Source organism: Salmo trutta, chromosome 7 (assembly GCF_901001165.1).
Source record: "Salmo trutta chromosome 7, fSalTru1.1, whole genome shotgun sequence".
In the NCBI taxonomy this organism is placed as follows: Eukaryota; Metazoa; Chordata; class Actinopteri; order Salmoniformes; family Salmonidae; genus Salmo; species Salmo trutta.
The window spans coordinates 25,709,780-25,736,432 of record NC_042963.1 but is presented as its reverse complement, the minus strand read 5'-3'; the positions used below and the strand labels follow the sequence as shown (position 1 = coordinate 25,736,432).

General features: G+C 41.7%; 1 protein-coding gene across 1 annotated transcript; it reads right to left on the bottom strand.

Moving 5' to 3' along the window:
* Window positions 1-211: 211 nt before the first annotated feature.
* On the bottom strand, window positions 212-25,753 carry tsg101a (tumor susceptibility 101a). The gene is made up of 10 exons (XM_029758475.1): window positions 25,397-25,753; window positions 24,973-25,060; window positions 24,792-24,857; window positions 24,361-24,524; window positions 19,345-19,471; window positions 17,173-17,230; window positions 16,795-16,889; window positions 3,565-3,767; window positions 2,997-3,236; window positions 212-2,802 (listed from the first exon to the last, which is right to left on the bottom strand). Exons 1-10 carry the CDS (start codon window positions 25,436-25,438, stop codon window positions 2,713-2,715), a joined length of 1,173 nt encoding a protein of 390 aa, XP_029614335.1. The 5' UTR covers window positions 25,439-25,753; the 3' UTR covers window positions 212-2,712.
* Window positions 25,754-26,653: the final 900 nt, after the last annotated feature.

The window sequence follows — 26,653 nt, the reverse complement described above, 5'->3', positions numbered from 1 at the left end:
ATACAACAACCATAGGCTTCTCTGGGTTATCAAGTCAGATAGGAACCTTGTTATAAAAGTTAGACCAATGTTTGACTTATCAATGGTCAGCCTTATCAGGCAAATAAAGACCAAAAATTGTGGGGGGGGTGGGGAGCTCAGCACGACAGTGTGAAAAGGGTACACATGTTTTAGATCTACACCATCACCAAAGTGAACCCCCACAGGAGTAATTTTTGGTAAACCAGACTATTTTTATTGTGCTGATTTACATAAAATTCTACAGATAAAAGAACAGATGGTCTATTGTTGAAAATGAAAGTAATCTGAAACAAACTACAGCATATCATACAATTCAAAGTGCATTTAGTAAAAGCTCATTTAAAAAGAGACCTGTCTACATACTTGATAAGTACATTTCTGATTAGTAAAAAAAAAATTAATAATAATCACTTGTTGCTAATTCACAACCTCTATATTAATCGAAAGGGTAAAGACATTGATCTCTTAGAACAGCTGAAAACTTGAAATAAAAACAGAAAACAAACAACTAAGCGAAGCAAGAGAAAAACATTAACATTTTCCTTTTGACGCCTTTGAATAGAAACACGTAGTAGAGTGACACATTCAAACATGAACATACCGACACTGTACAGGGGCTTAGGGGAATCTTGAGAAACAATGGACATGATCGAGTGACCATCATGGTTCTGCTCATTAGGCACCAAACAGAAGAACCGACTATCATTTTCCTTCTCCGTTGTGAAACTTTGACACAGCTCAAGGAAGACTGAAGGATCATCCTGAACAGCTAACGCGGAAAGCCGTTTCTCAATTGTTCCAGATGCCAATGGGAGCAATATTGACAGAATAGTCGAGATAAAGAGTAGGGGGACTAGGAGCACAAGCCAGGGTCACCTGCTCACTTCATTCAGCATTGATGCAGTTGGATATGGAACAAATGGCTGCCATTATTCATTTTTTTAATACAAAAAAATATAATTCAAGTTGTACCTCTAAAGTTTTCCAAACTGTTTTGTGCCAACATGAACACGACCCTGCTTTGAGAAAGTATCCTCCGACTAGATGAACCCTTGTCATTTCCTAAAAGTTTGAGTCTAGGGATGTAACGATTCACTGACGCGCATCGGTCCTTGGTTCAAATGTTTAAGATACTTGTGCATCGGTCTGCGGGATCCCAAAGCAATCCAAATTAAGGATGCGTCATACATTGGTCAGAAAACCGATTCAAATCGCAAGTTCACTAATATTTTTTTACTCCATATTGTTTTATACCAAAAATACCTCTTATCTGTTGTGACAATTGATGCTGCCTCTCCTTCAGTTCAGTAGCCTATCAAACTTTTATGCATGTAACTGCGTATGTGCTGTCTTATAACTGTGGCATAGTGTGAGAGACAACTGATCACGCCAACAAAAGGCAGGCCTATCCCTGTTCTAATAGGATATATCTGCACGCACCTTCAGCACTCAGATGCTTGCACAACGGCTTTTACAATGTCAAATCATAGGCTTTATTAGTTGAGTGACAACCAATGTAATTTGCTGGGTCATTGTTACAAGAACATTGTGCTTTACCGGAGTTGTGTAGCCTACCGGAGTGGACAACTCACATCCAACTGCTGATTGGGGTTTTCATTCAGATTGTATTTCGATTGTTCAGGTAATTTTGCTTTCAACAGTCAGTGTATTTGGTCATTTTTAGATGAACAAGGTAACTTCATAATGGACAGCAATCATTTTTGCAATCAACGGTCCAAACCATTTGCTTTTGAGACAGGGTAAAATCCAAAACTGCATTATATTAATTGGCTAAATGCCATGTTAATTTCTAAAAGACACATATTGACATAGTACTAGCTCAAACATTTTCTTAAAAAATGATGAGTTAATCAGTGGGTGATGGTGATTTCTGATAAAGTGGGGGGGACAAAAAGCAGAAATTGCCTTCCACCCCTAATCTGATAGTGGGGTAGTTGATGCTCAGTCTTCCCTATTGTCAGCTCAGGTGCCCCCCCCCCACACACACACAGCCACTCAACTTAGAGAAGTCATCCCAACAGCAGCAGATATATCTTTAAAATGGAAAATTAAATGTGTTCACGCAAAACATTTTAGTGCATCGAAGCGTATCGTATCTAACCAAATCGCATTAATTCGCTCACCTAATCAAACTGAATCTTTTAAAACAAAAAGGCATCATTCCTGTATCGTATCAGAGCCCATGTATCTAGAATCTTTCATGAAAGGAGAGATGCACATCCCTAGTTGAGACGTATATTTATATCAGAGTGTAAGCTTTCCTTTACAGCGGGACAAGTAGCACAAACTCACACCAGCAACTGTCACACAACGTCAGAGCACATACTCTCACACCTGACGTTTGATACCACTCCAACATTGTGACTATGGAAGCATATGGCTGCCAATATTAACACAAAAAATTTAAATTAAATGCAAGAATTAATGTTGGCAGACATTTGCTCCATATCAAACTGCATATTCACCACACTGGTTATCCAACTAGATGCATGTTTAGGAGATGTTCAAAACAAATATGTTAGCTCTTTTCATACAATTTTAGGGCACGTCTTTTAGAGAGAAGAGGAGGACAGACCGAGAGAGACAAAAAGACAGATATAAAGAGGAGGAGCTGTACAGAGGGAGAGACTGGGAGAAAGGGAGTATGTATGGGTGTGGGTGTCCGCGGGGTCAGTAGAGGTCACTAAGGCCGGCGGTCTTGCGGGCTTTCTGCATGAGGGCTCGCAGCTGGAACTGCTTTCGGGAGAGCAGACGCACATGCTGTAACAGGAGAGAAAGATAGGGAGACAGCGCGTTAGAGAAGACATAGGAGGGCACAATGTCTAGTGGCTCCCCATGATCTTTATGAAAAGGTGAGCGTGTAGTTTATGTGAGTGAGTGTGTATATGGTTCACCTGTGTGTGTTTGTATGCGTGTGTTCGTGCATGTCTGCATGCGTGTTTCCCAACCCTCACCTTGAGGAACACCTCTAGGTCTATGACCCCACGCCGCAGCGCCTCTCCCAGGTAGAAGATGGTGTCCTCAATGGCATTCTCCTCAGCATACAGGTTGAGGATCTGCTTGTAGAGCGGCGCCGTGGGCACGATTACATCATCGATGTCGTTGTTCTCCGACTGGTTCTCCATCTTCTCCAGCGCCTCGCTCAGCTCCTCATCCTTACGCTTCAGTAGGTCAATGTTCCTGTCCACCTCCGCCTTCAAAAAAACACATAAGAGCAATAAACATCAACAGTACATCCCCTCCCCCATGTTCCATTCCACCAAATAATTAATTAAGCTCTGAAGACAGGTAATACTTGATAGAACTGGGGTGAAGAGAGGGGAGAGGCAGAATAATGAAATTAGAATGACTTATTAGAATGATTCCATTTCTATGGGCGGAATATTAGTTAGAAAGAGAGAATGAGCTAAGTGGGAATGAAAAAGAGCGAAAGAGAATGAGAGAGAGGAATAGAAAAGGACCTAGAGTCAAAGAGGAAAGAGACAGAATAGAAGAGCAATATATCCCAATATCCCCCCTCACCACTTCCTGGTCTAGCCGTGAGACCATCTCCTCCAGTTTCTGGTGTCCTTTCTTCAGGTCCTCCTCGGTCCTCTTTAATGCGTCCAACTCGGCCTGCGCACGGTCCATCTCCTCCTTCATCCTCCAACGAAGCTTGTCGCTCACCGCCGAGATCAGCGACGCACGGATAGTGTCCTCGCCAATGGTACCATCCCTACTGGGGCCTGGAGGAGAATGATTTTTTTATTTTAACAGCCTGTATTGGCACAATTAAACTTATTTACATAGCAAGTTCAAATGCAAATAAAAGGAGGAGAGGGATGGACAGGGAGGAGAGAAGAAGAGTAAACTAGCAAGACTCTACACTAAAATCTGTTCCACACACTATATTTGATAATTTAAGCAAAAAGACATTTGATTTTACACAACATTTACAATCCTTGCATCACAGTGTCCTTGTTTGTGATCATATATGACCATTAGGATTTCAGACATAAACCATGGCGGAGGAAGTTGGGATGCATTATCTTCAGGATGTTCAATTCTGAAATGTATATGGAATGACACTAGCATCATTTTAGATGGAGTTAAAGTGACAGAAAGTTATAAAAAACATGTTTCAATGCTAATGAGTTCATGTTATTGTGTTGCTACTACCCTAAAAAAGCTGAAAGACAGTGCCCAAGCTACAGACGAAAGCTTTTTCTAAAGTTTCACTTTCGTTTTTGCCTGGGAAAAGGGCCCACACTCTCTGATTTTAAGGTGAAAGCCATCTCCGATGGCTGACGAAGACTTAACATGATGAATCAGAAAAGAGCCACCGCTCACGATCACCCGGACTACTAAAGCCTAGGACCAAGAGGCATGGAGAGGCAGCCTTTAGTTCAGTGGTTCTTAACCTTGTTGGAGGTACTGACCCCCACCAGTTTCATATGTGCATTCACCGAACCCTTCTTAATTGGAAAAATGGCTCTCTTCACCTTGAATTCAGCGAGCGTTGTGTTCTTGTATTGTCCATCTCCATGCAGTTTAAGGAAGTGTTCTCTTAGTTTTGTTAGTTTTTTGCTCGACATAGTTAGTATGAAGGGATTAAAATATTAAGAAAGAAATCACACGACGTACCATCACGACAGTCACAATTCGACTACTGAGCGCGCCAAATTCCCTGCAGAACAGATAGGCCAAGCGATGTTGCGTGATCACCTGCAGCCAATGATGGCCAAGCGGGGCGTGTCATCACGAATCATATGAGTCGGGTGTGTGTCTTGACCTCCGCCGAACCCCTGAGACTGACTCACCGAACCCCTGGGGTTCGATCGAACCCAGGTTAAGAACCACTGCTTTAGTTATTATGCCCCCAGCCTCTGGAATAGCCTGCCAGAGAACCTGAGGGGGGCCGAAACTGTGGACATATTTAAAAGAGATCTTGAAACATCTTTTTAGCTTCGCTTTTCCTTAGGGTGCTTTTAAGTCATTCAGTTGTCATTCTTGTTTTTTGTATCTTAAGGTTGTTGTGTAGTAAATATTTCAGCTTTTATTTTCATTTTTTATTTTCTGTAAAGCGCATTGCGTTGCATTCCATGTCTGAAATGTGCTGTATAAATAAAGCTTGATTTGATACAGGTAATGGTCAGCCATTAAAGTGTATGGAGGTTATTTTCCACATAAAACAAACCACAGTGTCAAAGTATTCCACCTAGCAGTCTTATACTCACTATATAGCATAATATGAAAACTGAGTGTAATTGTGAAATTTTCCATGGTATTTTCTTTCGTGTAAACAAACTGTTTGCCGTGTTCCGACCTTTAGTCTAGCATTTGAGGAAGTAGTAGAAATCTGCTGAAAAGAGAGATGCCTAGATACCATTGCTCTGTACAATATCAGAACTAGCAGGCTGGAGTCAGCAATGTGAATGTTATGATTAATCTCATAGTGAACCTCAAAATTGATGAAGTATGTTGCGCAGCGAGAGTTGAGTGGGGGTGAACGGATTCAGTTCAGTCAGTTCCAGGGTTGCCATGTTGGCGGTTTCCCACAAAATTGGGCTAGTTTGAAAACTCTTGCGGGTGAAAATGACGGTTCCAGACATTTGGTCTACTTCTAAATTTCACCACGGCCGCCATGGCATTTTTCTTAAAAAAAAGGTACATTAATTTCACTGTGACCTGCTGCTGCTGCTGCTAACTATCAAGCAGTGAGGCAGTGATGTGATATCAATGAACTAATAGCACTAGCTAGCTACATCTTTTCCCCTCGTGACAACTCCTCTTGTTGCGAAACATTCAACTAAAAAAGAAGCATTTCGTGTGTCTAGGAAATGTGTGTGTATATAATTTTTTTCCATTTGTTTCCCCATTTTGGGGGGGCTAGATGGGGGGGAGGGGGCTAGTTTTCAGGCCTTGTGACCAGGTTGAGTGGTCATTGGGCTGTACATTTTTGCTATACTTGGCAAAACTGGTCAGTTCAGTCAGTCATCCTAATGAGCCCTCCCCAGCTAGCTAGATTATGCTTGTGGCTAGAAACTTCAGTGAGAATTTTAAACTTGTCTGCCAAAGTTCAGTTTTTATCAGAGTAATTGTTAGTGCTCTGCAAGTGGGAGCGATGGACACCAAGCCGGCAACACAACATGCAGCGCAAACACTTCCCATTGAGCAGTAGACTATATCACGGTGATATTGACATGTTTACTACAAACATTACAAGATATTTAGTGTGTGGGCTGCTATCCTACTCAAAATAACATGAAGTGGGATGGAACAAATTGGCCACCTTAGCTACTGCCAGCGACATGCAACACAGCTGCCCGGTGGGAAGCAACAGTGCGAAGCACCTTGATTCAACACTGTTGCACTGGTAATACACAGTCAGTTAGGAAAGCTAAGGATAGCATTTTCAAACAGAAATTTCCATCCTGTAGCACTAAATCCAAAAAGTTTTGGGACACCGTAAAGTTCATGGAGAATAAGAGCACCTCCTCCCAGTTGCCCACTGCACTGAGGCTAGGAAACACTCACCACTGATAAATCTACAATAATCGAGAATTTCAATGAGCATTTTTCTACGGCTGGCCACGCTTTCCACCTGGCTACCCCTACCAACAGCTCTGCACGCCCCACAGCAAGTTGACCAAGCCCCCCCCCCCCCCCCCCCCTTCTCCTTCACCCAAATCCAGAGAGCTGATGTTCTGAAAGAGCTGCAAAATCTGGATCCCATAAATCAGCTGGGCTAGACAATCTGGACCCTCTCTTTCTAAAATTATCCGCCGCCATTGTTGCAACCCCTATTACTAGCCTGTCAAACCTCTCGTATCGCCTGAGATCCCAAAAGATCGGAAAGCTGCCGCGGTCATCCCCCTCTTCAAAGGGGGAGACAATCTAGACCCAAACTGTTAGACCAATATCAATCCTGCCCTGCCTTTCTCAAGTCTTCGAAAGCCAAGTGAACAACCAGATCACCGACCACTTCGAGGACCACCGTACCTTCTCCACTATGCAATCTGGCTCCCGAGCTTGTCATGGGTGGTGCACCTCAGCCACACTCAAGGTCCTAAATGATATCATAACTGCCATTGATAAAAGACAGTACTGTGCAGCCGTCTTCATTGATCTGGCCAAGGCTTTCGACTCTGTCAATCACCACATTCTTATGGGCAGACTCAACAGCCTTGGTTTCTCAAATGACTGCATCGCCTGGTTCACCAACTACTTCTCATATAGAGTTCTGTGTGTCAAATCGGAGGGCCTGTTGTTCGGACCTCTGGCAGTGTCTATGGGGGTGCCACAGGGTTCAATTCTCGGCCGACTCTTCTCTCTGTATATATCAATAATGTCGCTCTTGCTGCTGGTGATTCTCTGATCCACCTCTACGCAGACGACACCATTCTGTATACATCGGGCCCTTCTTTGGACACTGTTAACAAACCTCCAAATGAGCTTCAATGCCATACAACACTCATTCCGTGGCCTCCAACTGCTCTTGAAATGCTAGTAAAACTAAAATGCATGCTCCTCTACTGACTGCTGCCCGCACCCGCCTGCCCGACTAGCATCACTACTCTGGACGGTTCTGACTTAGAATATGTGGATAACTACAAATACCTAGGTGTCTGGTTAGACTGTAAACTCTCCTTCCAGACTCACATTAAGCATCTCCAATCCAAAATTAAATCTAGAATTGGCTTCCTATTTCGCAGCAAAGCCTCCTTCACTCATGCTGCCAAACATACCCTCGTAAAACTGACTATCCTGCCGATCCTTGACTTTGGCGATGTCATTTACAAAATAGCCTCCAACACTCCACTCAGCAAATTGGATGTAGTCTATCAGTGCCATCCATTGTCACCAAAGCCCCATATACTACCCACCACTGCGACCTGTATGCTCTCGATGGCTGGTCCTCGCTACATATTTGTCGGCAAACCCACTGGCTCCAGGTCATCTATAAGTCTTTGCTAGGTAAAGCCCCGCCTTATCTCAGCTCACTGGTCACCATAGCTACACCCAACCGTAGCACGCGCTCCAGCAGGTATATTTCACTGGTCATCCCCAAAGCCAACACCTGCTTTGGCCACCTTTCCTTCCAGTTCTCTGCTGCCAATGACTGGAACGAATAGCAAAAATCTCTGAAGCTGGAGACATATCGCCCTCACTAACCTTAAGCATCAGCTGTCAAAGCAGCTTACCGATCACTGTACCTGTACACAGCCCATCTGTAAATAGCACAACCTCATCCCCATAGTGTTATTTATTTTTTGCTCTTTTGCACCCCAGTATCTCTACTTGCCCATCATCTGCACATCTATCACTCCAGTGTTGATGCTAAATTGTAATTATTTCAACACTATGGCCTTACCGCCCTAATCTTACTACATTTGCACACACTGTATATAGATGTTTCTATTGTGTTATTGACTGTACGTTTGTTTATGTGTAACTCTGTTGTTGTTTTTGTCGCACTGCATGCTTTATCTTGGCCAGGTCGCAGTTGTAAATGAGAACTTGTTCAACTGGCCTACCTGGTTAACCTCTTGCGTATATCCTACCACTGGGGGCGCCACAGCGCATTTTGGAAAAAATTTGTTCCCATTTTCAACGGCCTACTAATCAAACTCAGAAGACAGGACATGCATATACTTATTTTATATGGATAGAAAACACCCTAAAGTTTCTAAAACTGTTTGAATGGTGTCTGTGAGTATAACAGAACTCGTATGGCAGTCAAAACCCCGAGACCGATTGAACCAGGAAGTGGGATTCTGAATTGTGGACTCGACTTCACAGCCTTCCCTGTAATTCACAACGTGAAAAAATGATAATTGAGCACTTTCCAGTGCTTCCACTAGATGTCCCCAGTCTTTACAAAGTGTTTTGAGGCTTCTGCTGTCGAAACTCAGTGCAGGAGACGATGTGGCAATTGGTCACAGTAGGAGGGCCATCAGCATTGTGACGTCGGCGGCCGTGTCTGCCCCCACCTTTGGAAACGTTTTGAAACACAATGAAATCGTCCCACTCGAATCTGATTGGCTCTCTTGTTGAAACAGGCCCTGAAGATTAATGTTATACAACGTTTGACATGTTTGAACGAACCTACAGGAGGGAAAAAAGTCATTTTTCGTTAGCCAAGTCCCGCGCCCGTATCAACATTTGGATACAGCCTTCTGACGCGCTAACAACAGCAAGCTAATGGAACATAAAGGAGGGACTTTTTCGACCGAAAATACATTTGTCGTGGACCTGGGATTCCTGGAAGTGCTTTCTGATGAAGACAACTAAAGGTGAGGGATTATTGTCAATATTATACAAGATCAGATGTGATGTGCGATTGTTCCAAGATGGCGACGAGCTAGGCTTTCTAGCTCATTTTCTGAGTATCGCATCCCCTTTTATCTCGAAGTGTGATTACCCTGTAAAGTTAACAGATTTTAAATTATGACGGGTGTTTTCAAGAGATATTCATCTATAAATCTTAGATTGACAATTTAAAAAAAAAATCTTTTCGAATAGTAATTTATAAAATTGTAGCACTGTTTCCCGGGACGCATTTTATGGGAAAATAGTTAGTCAACGTCAGGTGCCGATGTAAAAAGCTGTTTTTATATAGAAATATGACCTTTATTGAACAAAAGATTGCATGCTGTGTGTAACATGATGTCCTAGGTGTGTCATCTGATGAAGTTTGTAAAAGGTTAGTGCTGCATTTAGCTGTTTTTTGGTTATATGTGATGCATGTGCTTGGTCGGAAAATTCATATGATGCTACTTTTACCATGTACTCCTCTAACATAATCTAATATTGTGCTTTTCCTGTAAAACCTTTTTGAAATCGGACAACGAGGGTCGATTCAAGAGAGGTGTATCTATAAAACGATATGAGACAGTCCTATATTTGAAAAAAATATATATTGAATTTCGTTATGCTAATGTCGCTAGGAGTTTTTCGCTGGAAAATGATCCCGCTAACAGGATGAGAGTCTCAAGAGGTTAAATAAAGGCGGGAAAAAAATTGATATCCAGCTAATGTTCGCTAGGTGACATAAGCCATGAAGCTAGCCCCTGATAAGTTGTTCGGCTAACGTGCCTTGTCAGGTTGCTTACTATCGCCAAGTGAACGGCAGTAGCTCATCCAAATAATATTAGCTTTTTTCTCACTCACTGTTTCATCGTCAGCCCATCCAACAGCTCCAGATCGAACAAAGTGCATTACGGAGAGCAGTAACCCGTTGCACCAGGTTGTAAACAGGATGTAAGGAGCCCGCACATGTACATGTTTTCAGTCATCAGTACTAATGGTCATTTCGCGCTGAATTGCGCATGTGCAAGCCGTCAAGGCACTCCGATAGCGTTTGAAGAAAATGAAAACATGTCAGTTTACCCTAACCTTGAGAAAGTGACAATAGTAAAACTTAAGACATTGGCTCTAATTTACATTGTGCTTAAGATTGTGAAAATTAAGTTAGAATTTCTCACTTCTCAAACATGGTCTGCTTGGTCTGTTTCGCAAGCATTCCTTAAAGTCTTACGATGTTGCAGCTCTGGGTTTAGAAACTGCTAAAGCCATCCCTCACAAGACTTGTATAGTCAGATATAAATGTACGTCATTTTATCATGAAACACACAGCATAGATGCGGAAAAATACCAAGTTAATAACTTCGGATTTCCCTGTTCAAACCCAAACATATCATACTTTGTATTAATCAATGACTTATTGACTTAAATCGTTGTACAACATCACGGGTAGGCTCAGGGAAGCGTCTTTCAGCTGGAAAATGTGGATTTTTGTTGGTGTGGGCGTTTAAGTAGCACCATGCTGCCGTTGTTGCCAGCTAGCCAGAATAACCTAACTAGCTAGGGCTCATCAGGACAACTGACTAAACCAAATCCATTGGTCTACACTTGACTCTCAGCTGCGCGACACACATCAATTTGGGCACCAGGCGTGTCCATATAGCCTATCCCCTTTCACCCCTCCTCTTTTCCCCTCTACCCCTGGTCTAAAAAAAGTAGTAGGACAACATTTCCGTAAGACACTGATATTTATAGTGAAGTGTATGAGTAAACTGGTCATAGATTAGCACATAAGGGTAAATGTCAACCCGGAGGTTAAAAAAAAGCTGTCTCTGTCCTGAGGGGGTTGGGACCACCACACACCTTGACCTTTCGTCACCCGAGTCTGGTTACAGGGGTGACATTTCAGAGGCGACCAGGCAGTGAGGTCAGAGGGGAACAGACCCCAGCCAAAATGCTAGAGGTCAGGGTCAATTAAAGGTCAACAGAATGGCAGGCAGTATATGCTTCTTAATAAAAACCTATTTGAAATAAGCCATTACACTTTGTTTATAATCATGGCATTTCATTATTATTCAGGTTATTAACTTATACATATCAATCTACAAATTAAGAAATGCCAGGTTGGAGAGGCTCTGTTGCATTTACATATTGACAACAATAACGCATGACAACATTCTTATTTAAAAAATAAATAAAGATATGCCTGTCTTTGTCTGTTCGCTTTTCTGCAAAATCAAAAATTCAATACGGATCCCATTTCGAAGATCAAAACCACTAAGACCAATGGTGTTCTCCAACTTTTCCCGAAATAGTCACATAAAGTCAAACCCTTCTACTGCGGTCATTCGATGGCAGTGGCATTAGCGTATGTTCTTCAGAGAGGATGCACTAATTAAATAAATAATGTAGCCTAAGCTACTGAAAGCCGGCCTTTTACAAGACGAAATCATGACAGGAGGGTTTGATTCTTATTATAGTGATGGAGTCCAGACATGCTACTTTCACACGCACACCCCGTAAAATGACTCGTCATTCAGTGTCGGACACAAGAGCTAATATTTATTCCTCCCTTAAAACGTATTAAAAAACCTAGACCTACCTTAGGCTTTCTGAAAGTAGGCTATAAGAATGAATTGACAAGGAAAGTATGAAGGGGAGAGACAGCTATGCAATATTTGAAGGTGAATTGACAATCATTCAAATGCATACAAAATACACACGTCCATAGCCTATTTATCAACGTTGATAAGTCTATAAATTAAGAAAATATACTGTAGTTCTGAATGTACAACACAACTGCTGACTACTGCTGTCAGCGGTTGTGGTAAATCGTTGAGGTCTGTAGTCGTGTGGTGGTGGTTCAGTAGTTTGTAATTTGGAGTGTTCTGCACATTTTAAAGTTGGTTTGGAGTGTGTATCTTAAAAAGTAGATGTACGAACAGCAGTGTTTCAAAAATTGCATATTTTGGTCACCATAGACCTCCATGTAAAAAATAGTTTAGCATGCTTATATTTCCAAAAATTATTATGAGTATCAAAAACAAAAATGTAAGCAACTCAAGTTAGACCTCTGCATGTTATAAAGTTGTAAGGGTAGGTTGAGTAAAAGCTATAGGAGTAGTGGTGGGGATAATACATTGAAGCAAAATATAAAATGCAACATGTAAAGTGTTGGTCCCATGTTTCATGAGCTGAAATAAAAGATCCCACTGAAAATTTAATGAGCGCTAAAAGCTTATCTCAAAATGTGGTCACATACCTGTTAGTGAGCATTTGTCCTTTGCCAAGATAATCCACCCCCCACCAGTGTGATTAGCACACTGAGGGTTTAGAGCTTGGGCTAGGGGGCAGTATTGAGAATTTTGGAAAAAATATGTGCCCATTTTTAACTGCCTCCTACACCAACTCAGAAGCTAGAATATGCATATTATTGTTCAGGTTTGGATAGAAAACACTCTGAATTTTCTAAAACTGTTTGAATGGTGTCTGTGAGTATAACAGAACTCCTATGGCAGGCAACAACCTGACAAGGTTTCATGCAGGAAGTACCCTGTCTGACAAGGAGTCGTGCGTCTTGCATCTGTTTATTGAAAAGTAAGGATCTTAGCTGTAACGGGACAATTCCCAGGGCTCCGATAGGCTCTCAGAACCCGGGAAATACCTGAAGGTTGACGAGGCAGCCTCAGGCTGAAACACATTATCGCCTTTGGTAAGTGGCGGATCAGAGGACCTTTGAATGAGGCGCGTGCACAATTCGCCCCTGTGGAGAAATTTAATTTGGCTGTTTAGGCTCATTGCATATTCCCGGTCGGAATATTATCGCTTTTCTACGAGATAAATGGCATAAAAATTGGTTTTAAACAGCGGTTGACATGCTTCGAAGTACGGTAATGGAATATTTAGACATTTTTTGTCAAGCCATGCGCCATGCGCCAGACCGTGATTTAGTATTCTGATAGTGTCTAGAACTCACGAACAAAACGTCGCTGTTTGGATATAACGATGGATTATTTGGGACCAAACCTACATTTGTTATTGAAGTAGAAGTCGTGGGACTGCATTCTGACGAAGAACAGGAAAGGTAAGAACATTCTTCTTATAGGAAATATGATTTTGATGAAGGCTAATCTTGCCGGGTGTCTAAATAGCTAGCCCGTGATGCCGGGCTATGTACTTAGAGTATTGCAAAATGTGCTTCATCCGAAAAGCTATTTTAAAATCGGACATATCGAGTGCATAGAGGAGTAATGTATCTATAATTCTTAAAATAATTGTTATGCTTTTTGTGAACGTTTATCGTGAGTAATTTAGCAAACTGTTAGTAAATTCCCCGGAAGTTTGCGGGGGTTATGCTTTTTCTGAACGTCACATGCTAATGCAAAAAGCTGTTTTTTGATATAAATATGAACTTGATTGAATAGACATGCATGTATTGTATAACACAATGTCCTAGGTGTGTCATCTGATGAAGATCATAAAAGGTTAGTGCTGCATTTAGCTGTGGTTTGGGTTTATGTGACATGATATGCTAGCTTGAAAAATGGGTGTCTGATTATTTCTGGCTGGGCACTCTGCTGACATAATCTAATGTTTTGCTTTCGTTGTAAAGCCTTTTTGAAATCGGACAGTGTGGTTAGATTAACGAGATTCTTGTCTTTAAATAGCTGTAAAATAGTCATATGTTTGAGAAATTGAAGTAATAGTATTTCAAACGATTCAAAAATCGCGCCACTGGATTTCAGTGGCTGTTACGTAGGTGGGACGAGTTCGTCCCACATGCGCCAGAGAGGTTAAGGTTGTCATCTCGTACAAGTATTTAGGACTATGGCTAGACAGTACACGGTCCTCTCAGCACATATCCAAGCTGCAGGCTAAGGTTAAATCTACACTTGGTTTCCTCTATTGTAATCGCTCCTCTTTCACCCCAGCTACGACACTAACCCCAATTCAGACGACCATCCTACACATGCTAGATTACAGAGACGTAATTTATACAGTGCCTTCAGAAAGTACTCACACCCCTTGACTTATTCACATTTTGTTACATTAAAATTGATTACATTTAGTTTTTTCCTCAATCTATACACAACATCCCATAATGACAAAGCAAAAAGAGGTGTAGAACATTTAGCAAATTTCAAAAATATTAAAAACTATCACATTTACATAGTACTGAGGTAAAGGGTCAGAATACCTATGTTGAAGCACCTTTAGCGGCGATTACAGCTTTGAGTCTTCTTGGGTATGACGCTATAAGCTTGGCACAACTATATTTGGGGAGTTTCTTCCATTCTTCTCTGCAGATCCTCTCTAACTCGGTCAAGTTGGATGGGGAGCGTCGCTGCACAGCTATTTTCAGGTCTCTCCAGACATGGTCGATCGGGTTCAAGTCTGGTCTCTGGCTGGGCCACTCAAGGACATTCAGAGAATTGTCCCTTAGCCACTGTCATTGTCTTGGCTGTGTGCTTACGATCATTGTACTGTCGGAAGGTGAACCTTCGCCCCAGACTGAGGTCCTGAGCGCTCAGGTGCAGGTTTTCGTCAAGGATCTCTCTGTACTTTGCTCCGTTAATCTTTTCCTCGATCCTGACTAGTCTCCCAGTCCCTGATGCTGAAAAACATCCCCACAGCATGATGCTGCCACCACCATGCTTCACCATAGGGATGGTGCCAGGTTGCCCCCAGACGTGACGCTTGGCATTCAGGCTTGAAGAGACCAGAGAATCTTGTTTCTCATGGTCAGGGTCCTTTAGGTGTCTTTTGGCAAACTCCAAGCGGGCTGTCGTGTGCCTTTTACTGAGGAGTGGCTTTCGTCTGGCCACTCTACAATAAAGGCCTGATTGGTGGAGTGCTGCAGAGATGGGAGAACCTTCCAGAACCTACCATCTCCAGAGGAACTCTGGAGTTCTGTCAGAGTGACCATCGGGTTCTTGGTCACCTAGCCAAGGCCCTTATCCCCTGATTGCGCAGATTGGCCAGGCGGCCAGCTATAGCAAAGGGTCTGAATACTTGTGTCCATAAGGTGTTTTTCACTTTTAATACATGGCGCGAAATACAAATACCTAAAAAAATGCTATAACTTCAATTTCTCAAACATATGACTATTTTACACCATTTGAAAGATAAGACTCTCGTTAATCTAACCACATTGTCCGATTTCAAAAAGGCTTTACAGTGAAAGCAAAACATTAGATTATGTCAGCAGAGTACCCAGCCAGAAATAATCAGACACCCATTTTTCAAGCTAGCATATAATGTCACAAAAAACAAAACCACAGCTAAATGCAGCACTAACCTTTGATGATCTTCATCAGATGACACGCCTAGGACATTATGTTATACAATACATGCATGTTTTGTTCAATCAAGTTCATATTTATATCAAAAAGCAGCTTTTTACATTAGCATGTGACGTTCAGAACTAGCATACCCCCCGAAAACTTCCGGTGAATTTACTAAATCACTCATGATAAACGTTCACAAAATACATAAATTATTTTAAGAATTATAGATACAGAACTCCTTTATGCAAATGCTATGTCAGATTTTAAAATAGCTTTTCGGCGAAAGCACATTTTGCAATATTCTGAGTACATAGCTCGGCCATCACAGGCTAGCTAATTTGACACCCACGAAGTTTGGGGCAACCTAAACTCAGAATTACTATTAGAAAGATTGGATTACCTTTGCTGTTCTTCATCAGAATGCACTCCCAGGACTGCTACTTCAACAACAAATGTTGTTTTGGTTCCAAATAATCCATAGTTATATCCAAATACCTCCGTTTTGTTCGTGCGTTCAGGTCACTATCCGAAGTGTAACGCGCGAGCGCATTTTGTGACAAAAAAAATTCAAAATATTACATTACCGTACTTAAAAGCATGTCAAACGCTGTTTGAAATCAATTTTTATGCTATTTTTCTCGTAAAATAGCGATAATATTCCAACCGGACTACGTTGTATTCATTCAAAGACTGAAAGAACAAAATGGAGAAGTCTCGTGAACGCGCATCTCAGTCTTACTGTCCCCAGGCTGACCACTTACGAACTCTGCTGCTGTACTTTGCCCAGAGACAGCAGACACCCCATTCCACTTTCTGGCAGCTTTAGAGAGCCAATGGAAGCCTTAGAAAGTGTCACGTAACAGCACAGATGCTGTAATTTCGATAGAGATGCAACAGAAGGACAACAAATTGTCAGACAGGGCACTTCCTGCATGGAATATTCTCAGGTTTTGGCCTGCCATATGAGTTCTGTTACTCACAGACACCATTCAAACAGTTTTAGAAACTTTAGACTGTTTTCTATCCAAATCTACTAATTATATGCATATTCTAGTTTCTGGGCAGGAGTAGTAACCAGATTAAACCGGGGACATTTTTTATCCGGCCGTGAAAATACTGCCCCCTAGCCCAGACAGGTTAAGATTACAATATCCAGAAGGCAATGCCGTGTGATACATACCCACAGTGGAGGCAGGAATCTGGGAAGTGTAGTGTGTAGTACCAGCTGTGGCAGGATACGAGTTTGCACTAGGGTACTGGTACCCCGGATAGCCACTGGAGAGAAAACAACAAACCATGCATCATCAACCAACAGCCATCTGTTAATCAAAGCTGTAAATCTTTTGAACTATATGGGGCACTGTAAGGAGAAGGAACTGCTTCATTAATTTGTTTATTGAGTGTGATGATTCCACCAGACAGACATGCTTTTGTGGCTGTGTTGCTTATGTAAACCCAAAGACAAACATGTCAGAACTGGTTTGATGAGAGTTAGAGGGACTGGCTGTGAGAGGCAGAGTGTTAGAGGAAATTGTGGCCTTGAAGACAGACATCTTACCCAGGGGTGGGGTTTGGTCCGTACGGGGAGAGCGCTGGCATACCTGGCATGTAGGATGCTGTGGATGGGAGTGAGGGATTGACAGTGTGAGGGTCAGATTACACATTGAACATGTAATCTCAGTTATCCATCTTTCACAATGTGCATGGATACCATCAGGAGTCCAATAGGAGGTACTGCACGTGTTTGCAAGAATGATTCAGGGCAACATTTTAGTAGTGCAGAAGAATTACAAAGTGCATTAGAATTACAAAGTGCAAAAATTACCATAAACCTCAATCTGGAGGCATGATTAAATTTGAAACCTTTAACAATGTTTGAGCCAATGATGTATTGCTCAGTTAGTCGTTTGCTTATAATGCAGTTAACCTCTCTTGGGTAGGGGGCAGTATTTTGACATCCGGATGACAAAGGTGCCCAGAGTAAACTGCCTGCTACTCAGTCCCAGAAGCTAAGATGTGCATATTATTAGTAGATGTGGTAGAAAACACTCTCAAGTTTCTAAAACTGTTTGAATGATGTCTGTGAGTATAACAGAACTCATATGGCAGGCAAAAACCGGAGAAAAAAATCCAACCAGGAAGTGTAGAAATCTGAGGTTTGTAGTTTTTCAAGTGATTGCCTATCTAATATACAGTGTCTGTGGGGTCATTTTGCACTTCCTAACGCTTCCACAAGATGTCAAAAGTCTTTAGAACGTTGTTTCAGGCTTCTACTGTGAATGGGGAGAGAATAAGAGCATATGGAGTCAGATGACTGAGAAAATGACATGAGCTCAGTAGCGTGCACTCACGTGAGTGTTAGCTGTGTTCCTTTTCTTTTTTGAAGACAAAGGAATCATCTGGTTGGAATATTATGGAAGTTTTATGATAAAAACATCTTAAAGATTGATTCTATACATCATTTGACATGTTTCTACGAACTGTAATATAACTTTTTTGACTTTGTCTGAACTCACTGCGCGAGCACAGTGGATTTGGATTACTCGACTGAACGCGCAAACAAAATAGAGGTATTTGGACATAAAGGATGGACTTTATCGAAGAAAACAAAAATGTATTCTGGAACTGGGATTCCAGGGAGTGCATTCCGATGAAGATCAAAGGTAAGTGAATATTTATAATGCTATTTCTGAGTTTTGTTTACTCCACAAAATGGCGGGTTTGGTTTTGTGACTGAGCGCCGTACTCAGATTAGTGCAAAGTGTGCTTTTGCTGTAAAGCTTTTTTGAAATCTGACACAGCGGTTGCATTAAGGAGAAGTGTATCTATAATTCTTTGAATAACAGTTCAATATTTTATCAACGTTTATGATGAGTATTTGTGTAAATTGATGTGCTCATTCACCGGAAGTTTTGGGAGGCAAAACATTTCTGAACATTACACGCCAATGTAAAATGGGGTTTTGGATATAAATATGAACTTTATCGAGCAAAACATACATGTATTGTGTAACATGAAGTCTTATGAGTGCCATCTGATGAAGATCAAAGGTTAGTGATTAATTTTAGCTGTATTTCAGGTTTTTGTGACGCCTCTCCTTGCTTGGAAAATGGCTGTGTGGTTTTTCTTGTCTCGGCGCTGTCCTAACATAATCTAATGTTATGCTTTCGCCATAAAGCCTTTTGAAATCGGACAATGTGGTTGGATTAACAAGAAGAGTATCTTTAAAATGGGATAATAGTTGTATGTTTGAGAAATTTGAATTATGAGATTTTTGTTGTTTTGAATTTGGCGCCCTGCTATTTCACTGGCAATTGAATAGTGTGTCCTGCGGGTGGGACGCTAGCATCCCACATACCCCAGAGAGGTTAAAGAAACGTTTGAATTTCAATTACAATGCAAGATGACGTTAACAGTGTTTTTGCACTATGAAAATGGCATCCAAAGTCTCACGTATTATATGGAGAAACAGAGTTTGTTTATGAAGAGACAAAATTCCCATTATTACAATGACCGACCTATCAATACAGTGAAAATAACTGACTAATATACATACTGCAGTGTTCCAAAAATCATTCCTTGAAGACACCCAGACATTTCACAATTATGTTGTAGGCCTGAACTAGCACACCTGATACAACTAGTCGAGGGCTTGATGATTAGTTGACAAATTGAAACAGGAATGCTTGGTCTGGAATACAAACAATGTCAGACTGAATGGGTAACTTACGGTTGGGGGGTCCTGCAGCCTGGAAGGCCTGGTAGGGGGCCTGTGTGGTGGGGCGGGAGAACACAGGGGGCTCCTCCCCAAACACCACAATCATCACCTGGATCAGACCATACAGGTCCGACTGGGGCTGGGAGGAAGAGAAATCAACAGAAGTACAACATAACTTTATTGTCCATATGGAGATGGACAACTGTGACAGGCTTCACCTCATACAGATAACATGAGCTCATTTCATCACGCTGTTAAAGTAGGGCTAACATTCCCCTAGTGGCACCAGCCTATGATTTGTAGGGCACTATAAAATCGTTTTTTTTTTTTTTTTAAATCAAAGTAAATTGGATGTTCTACATCCACAACAATACTTAAACCACATTGGGAGACAACTTTTGAGGTCTGGGAAATTATTTAGAATTGTCGATTTTTGGGCTTAGTTTAATTCCAGTGTGCACTTCGCACTGCTGTCTAGCAGAGTTTTTGTGATATCATTCTGCCAGGTAAGCATATCCTACTTTGTAGTCAACATTTAATTGAGGTTTTTGGGAAAGCCTTTTCATCTACACAAAGTGGTAGCCGTGCGCACCGCACATAGACAGGGGAAATTCTTGTTGCCTCTGTAGAAAGTATACAAATAACTGATGCATTCTGTTCATGTCTTATGATTAACTTCAGCAAATTAATAAAAAGTTCAATACATTTAGTTGATTCCCTACTTAGTTCAATTCCGTTTTAAAATGTCTGGATTCCATCCGTGTTCTCTGCATCACAGATTTTATAGGGCCCTAGATTGTGACACCCCAAAACATATTTTTCTGTGTCACACAATAAAATACATTTGACTCATCTTAGAAAGTCATTCACAATGCTTTAGTAAGAAGGATGTTAACCGTTACATCGGTTAGCAGGCGAAAATACATTTGACCTGTCATGCTAAATCGATCTATAGGTTAATTTGCATGATTTGGGGGAATTTAAATTGCCGCATGTGTATTTCTGTTAGTCCTCATGCATTTTATTTCACACACACAGCATACAGAGCCTAGTTTGAGGACCAGAATAGCCTAACACATGTCAGACAGCACAAGTGTATCTTCTCAAAAAGCCTTTAGGCCACTGGAGTGAAACCTGCTTTTGTTAGCCCCGTCATTGCGCAACAAATAACAATGCTAAACACAATTGCGTGTTAAAAAGTGATAATGCGGAGGGCATTATCACTTTCATACAACAATTTATTCATACCATTTCATCCTTCCATGAACTATAGTCCTGACACAAATCTAAGGTTGCTACCCAAGCCTGGTAGTTCTGTCTATCGGTTCGGTTGCCAAAGACATGACTCAGTCTTTCAGTTCTGTATCTATGGACACAACCCAGTCTAAAATGTTCCATTGCCATACTGGCTGGCAAAGTTCTTATAGTCACGACAAACAGTGCAGCCAGAATAACAGCGAAGTGGCTGCATTTGTTCAAGCAGATTTCAAGTGACATTTATTTGGATGCATCCATAACAATGAACTAATGATGCGCGATTTCGCCAGGCACAGAAACTGTGCTCTCGTCAGGAGCTACCCAAAGACACAGCTAACACAATCACTTCAAACTAAAGCTGGAAAGACAGCAAACTTGCTGCATTTCATTTTGATTTTCCTGTTGTTTTCTATTGACATTTCTTTATATACATCCAGAAAAATTATGCAAGCTGATTAATTATTTCAATTGGATGAGAAATGCTTCCTGCCTGTCTGCCTATTCCCGACTCCCACCACATTCATTACTATGGACAGCTGGAGATCGAATTGCAATATTGAAACAATGTTGCAAATGTTGCTGAGAGACTGCAAGGTATATACACATTTTCGCTGTTGAAAACTAAATGTTAGTCTAAAAGAAATGTGAGGTAATGTCTAGATGCTTTTTATAGTGGAGATCAAGTTTATAAATTGCCTGGCTGGGCTGATGAGACAGTGGATTGCGCAGTGAGAGGGAACAGAGAAAATAGGCTTTTCAAAGACAGATTTATCCTGTGGTAACTTCTGGAATAAACACTGGCTGGAATGGGGTTTTAACCAATCAGCATCCAGGATTAGACCCACCCGTTGTATAATAGGCTATAGCCTTTTGACTGTAATACGATAGGCTTGCTATTGTTGCATGTTTCCATTAAGCTATTAATGAAAAATGTCCAGCCCTTGTATGCATACTATCATAGAGGAAGAGGCAAAGTGAGAGGTTTCACTCTCGCCGAAATCTGTCCAAAATAAGTCCAATGTGTTTCTATGGGCTTATTTTGGGCCTGCCTTCCCACCTTGGGATGACTCGCATTGTTAGGGCGGAAACATAAGCATCTCGTCATTACATACAGATCTCAGAGTACTTTCTGTTGGTCACATAATTTTACTGTCTGGAAAAAATGTAGCCGTTTGTTGACGGGTTAATGAGGGTCAGTTAGTTGTTGACGGGTTAATGAGGGTCAGTTAGTCGGCAGCAAAATGTACATCCTATTAAGAAGTGTAATAGACTACGGACATGATATTCAAGAAAAACATTACAATAACACGTGTCAAACTCATTCCACGGATGGCCGAGCGTCTGCAGATTACTAGGCCCTCCATTGAATGAGTTTGACACCCTTCATCTAAAAAGTCCAAGCAGGAATGCAAGATATCAAATATTTGTATATGTAAACCTAATCCAGTGATTGTCATGAACTTTCAGTTGACAATTAGGCTATTTTTGTTATGTTACTGTCAAAAAGGGCACGTAAAATCTTTACCTGCACTAATATTATGTATAGGCCAAATTCAATTGGTACTAGTTCAGCACCCAAGGAAGTGGAAACACAAAACACATTAGCTAGATCGCTAAACTCTAAATACTCTCCACTGGCTTCCAGTTGAAGCTCGCATCCGCTACAAGTCCATGGTGCTTGCCTACGGAGCTGTGAGGGGAACGGCACCTCCGTACCTTCAGGCTCTGATCAGGCCCTACACCCAAACAAGGGCACTGCGTTCATCCACCTCTGGCCTGCTCGCCTCCCTACCTCTGAGGAAGCACAGTTCCCGCTCAGCCCAGTCAAAACTGTTCGCTGCTCTGGCACCCCAATGGTGGAACAAGCTCCCTCACAACGCCAGGACAGCGGAGTCAATCACCACCTTCCGGAGACACCTGAAACCCCACCTCTTTAAGGAATACCTGGGATAGGATAAAGTAATCCTTCTAACCCCCCCCCCTAAAAGATTTAGATGCACTATTGTAAGTGGTTGTTCCACTGGATATCATAAGGTGAATGCACCAATTTGTAAGTCGCTCTGGATAAGAGCGTCTGCTAAATGACTTAAATATAAATATGCTAGTGACCATGTACTAATCTAAGAGTAAATGTAACATCTTCAAAAAACTTTGCAACGAGGCCTAGTGCACTCATGATGGTCGATGCGCAAATTTGTGAGCTCCGTACTTCAAACCCAAAATGTTATACAATCACGAGGGGTACACAAGGGGGGGGGCGAGAGAGTGCAAGGGGCTCGCTCATTACAGCAGCCGGCCCCAGCGAAACATGTAGGCACACAGCGGCAGGTCAGAAACTTATTACAGGAACCATGAGGATAATGCACTTTTACTGTTTAACAAATTCGGTTTGGTTTTATCCGCCCCAAGAAAATGGGAAGTTTTGAGGTAACCAGGTAGAATGTGCAGCTCACACCAGTGCAACCAATTTAAAATAGTAATGGGGGGGGAGAAATAGTTACATATCGCAAAATTATTTTGGGACAACGTTGTATCGATATTTATTCAAAGTATCAATTTGCTACTGTAGGTAGCGTTAGCTAGCGGTAGTCGGCTATACCTGCTCAATCTTTTTAAATAGTGAGCCAACATGTTTTCAGCACTTTTATTTCTCTGACTGATCAAAACACGTACAGAGAGCAGTATGTTTGTAACATCAAATCCCAAATATAGAATTGCAATACATATAGAATTGTGAGAATCGCAATACACATCGGCACCCAAGTATCGTGATATCGTAACGGGAGGTCACTGGAAAGTCCCAGCCCTAACTAAAAGTAACTCGCACAGCCAAGTTAAAGGGTTGCAAAATGTGACTAAATGGCCACAGTCTGGAGCCCTGTTAAAGGGGCAATCTGCGATTGCTACATAAAATGTTAGGCATTTAAATGAATGATATACCCTTCGATTCTTGAAGAACATAACGTATATAACTCATGAGTTATGCTCCCAAGTGGCGCAGCGGTATAAGGCACGGCATCTCAGTGCAAGAGGCATCACTACAGTCCCTGATTCGAATCCAGGCTGTATCACATCCGGGCGTGCTTGGGAGTCCCATAGGGCGGCGCACAATTTGCCCAGCGTCGTCCGGGTTTGGCCATCATTGTAAATAAGAATTTGTTCTTAACTGACTTGCCTAGTTAAATAAAAGGTAAAATAAAAAAATAAAAAAGAGCTTATTTCAACTGTCATACCCCATCACAAACCAAAATATGCTAGCTAGTTTTACTCCAATGTTTGTAAACAACATAATTGTAAACTAACACTGTACAGCCTCAAACTATAATTTTGATATCATGGATGTTCAGTCCTTGCATCCAGTGGTCGGTTTATGAATTTGAGTGGTTACAATTGTGTGCCAATTGGCCCAGCGTCGTCCGGGTTAGGGTTTGCCCGGAGTAGGCCGTCATTGTAAATAAGAATTTCTTCTTAACAGACTTGCCTAGTTAAATAAACGAATACTCAAGCCCCATCCCTCAGCTTTTGCCCAAAACAGTGGTGGGGTGGACTATTATTGTTTCAACTGTATATTGCCCCTTTAAAGCAGTCCAACATTCATTGTTTCCTTAATCCATATTATCTGTGTGAAATCCATCAGAAACTAGGTACAGAGACATTGGTTCAGTAATAAATGAAGAGTAATACAGTGTGCTTCCCAAAAAATTCACATGCAAAAAAATAGAGGTATAATATAGCCAATGCTAAAACACTGGAGACAAAGCTGTTACTGACATGTTTCCACTCGTGCAGATAGGGCAGGTAGATCTTGCCGTTGGCATCAATGTGTTTGCCTGTCTTGATCATCATGGCACTGGTGGGCTTCACAAAACAGATGGGAGGGTTGTATGGGTAGGTGTCCAGCAGCCATAGACACACTGGGATGTTATATATGTTTCCTAGTGGACAAGAGTATAATATATATATATATATATAAGGCCTTGTGAAACAGACAGTTCACTTGAGAAGACAATTGCTCAAATAACAAATACTTTAATAGACAAAATCATAGAACACAACAGAAAATGTTTTGCAACAGACAATGGAAATGTGTGTTTCTTATTGGACAATTCCAGGTAGTCCCTCTCTGTTTGGTGCCTATGAACACAACCCTTGTCATTACTTTTTTGTCAGATGATAGTGACATACACCCAAACTTAGCCTACCTCTGTAGCTGACTGGCACTGTTCCTGTTAGGCTCACCAGAGTTCTAGTGGAGCCATCATTGAAAACTGAGGACAGAAAATATCACTCAATAAAACAAATCAGACAAGCATACAATAACACATAGATCATGTTTTGTGATATGGGCCACTGCGGTGAACCATGTTCTGTACACGTTCTTACCATATGAATCCATAACAGGCTTCAGGTCCTTGTACTGGGAGATGACGTTGGTTATCTCACGAACAGTCAGGTCCCTGTATTTGTATTGCTGAACAGTGGACATAGTGATTTAATATTGCTGAATGTCAATGTCTTAACACTGATTGGTTCAGCCAGGTACTTAAGGTTTGTTAGTTATCTGTCTAGAAAACACTAACTAGTTAACGTTATCTAACTATAAGCATACGTTATCAAACATACGTTATAAATCAGGTCTTACTGTCTAAGCCTAACACTAGTTATTTGGTAACCGAGATAGTTATCGTAGACAAATATTTGAAGAGCTAGCTAACATTAGCTAGTTAGCGCGCTTAGCTAGCTGAAAGGCTAACCATGTTAATAAAAAACAATTGTTTAGCTAACGTTGGGTAAAATCGTTGCTTACCTTGAGCATTTTCTTCAATGCGCCTTCGTTGACAACTGCCATGATTGATGGTGTAATATGATGTACTTCAGATGAACTAACTAGGTTTAGCTAGTTAATGTAACGTTAACGTTATATATTTGAAAACAACAACTTGCTAGCGTGAGCTGGCCCTCGGCGTATGATTCCGGTCAAATAAAATACTAATTTCGACACGGAGAGTAGTGTATAATTGTTCAGTTTAGCTAAACGTTAACTTTTTAAAAATATATTTCTGAAGACACAAAGGTAATGCAATAATCAGAAATACCGATGAGATTCAAGGATCACCTCTGTGCGCAACAGCGTCTCGTCAGCAACAATTAAAAGAAAGTACTTCCGGGTCTTCTTCTTCGATGAGGTTAACGGCGGTTGGCATCCAATAAATGTTGCATTACCGCCACCAACGAGACTGGGCCATTGTTACATATTCTTGTCTGGGAAATACTAAAGAAAACAACTGTTCTTTAAAACATACAGTACCAGTCAAAAGTTTGGACACACCTACTCATTCAAGGGTTTTCTTTATTTTTACTATTTTCTACATTGTCGAATAACAGTGAATACATCAAAATTATGAAATAACACAATCATGTAGTAACCAAAAAAGTGTTAAACAAATGTAGCAACTGCATGGTTGCGGAGGACTACCTGGGCAAAGTGGCTACTCTTAGCAAGCAAGTAGCAAACCTACAGAAGCTACTGGGGAATCCACACCTGCCTACTTTTTATTTTTCTTCCATCCCAGTAGCCGGACGCCGCTCTGGTCTGGTGGAAGTGTCACCACCGTGTCGGCTCTCTACAGCCGACTTGCCGGTGCTCAGCAGGGTTCCATCCCCAAAGGGGTCTCCCACATCCCTGGAGAACAGAGCTGTTCTCGACCCAACCATCCAGCCATAGAGATACGTCACTCGCCGTGGAAGTCGAAGACAGCGTCCTCTGGCAATGAGGGTCTCCTTGGAGATGCTGAGCCCGGACCTGACACAGACCAGAAACAGCTTTGCTGACCTGGATCCAGAGGTTCAAGCGCCTTATTCCTTGGGGGCTTCCCATTCACGATCGGATCCAGAGGTACCTGCGTCTTTGTCCTCTGTTCTGTCTCCCTCTCCGGTGGCTTTGACCTCGGGTTCAGATCCTCGGAGCTCCCACCATCATCAGAACGTGAGGCTGCCTGAGAGACCGGCCCATTCAACATCGCCAGCTGTCATCATAGGCAGCTTTATGGTGAGAAACATCTCG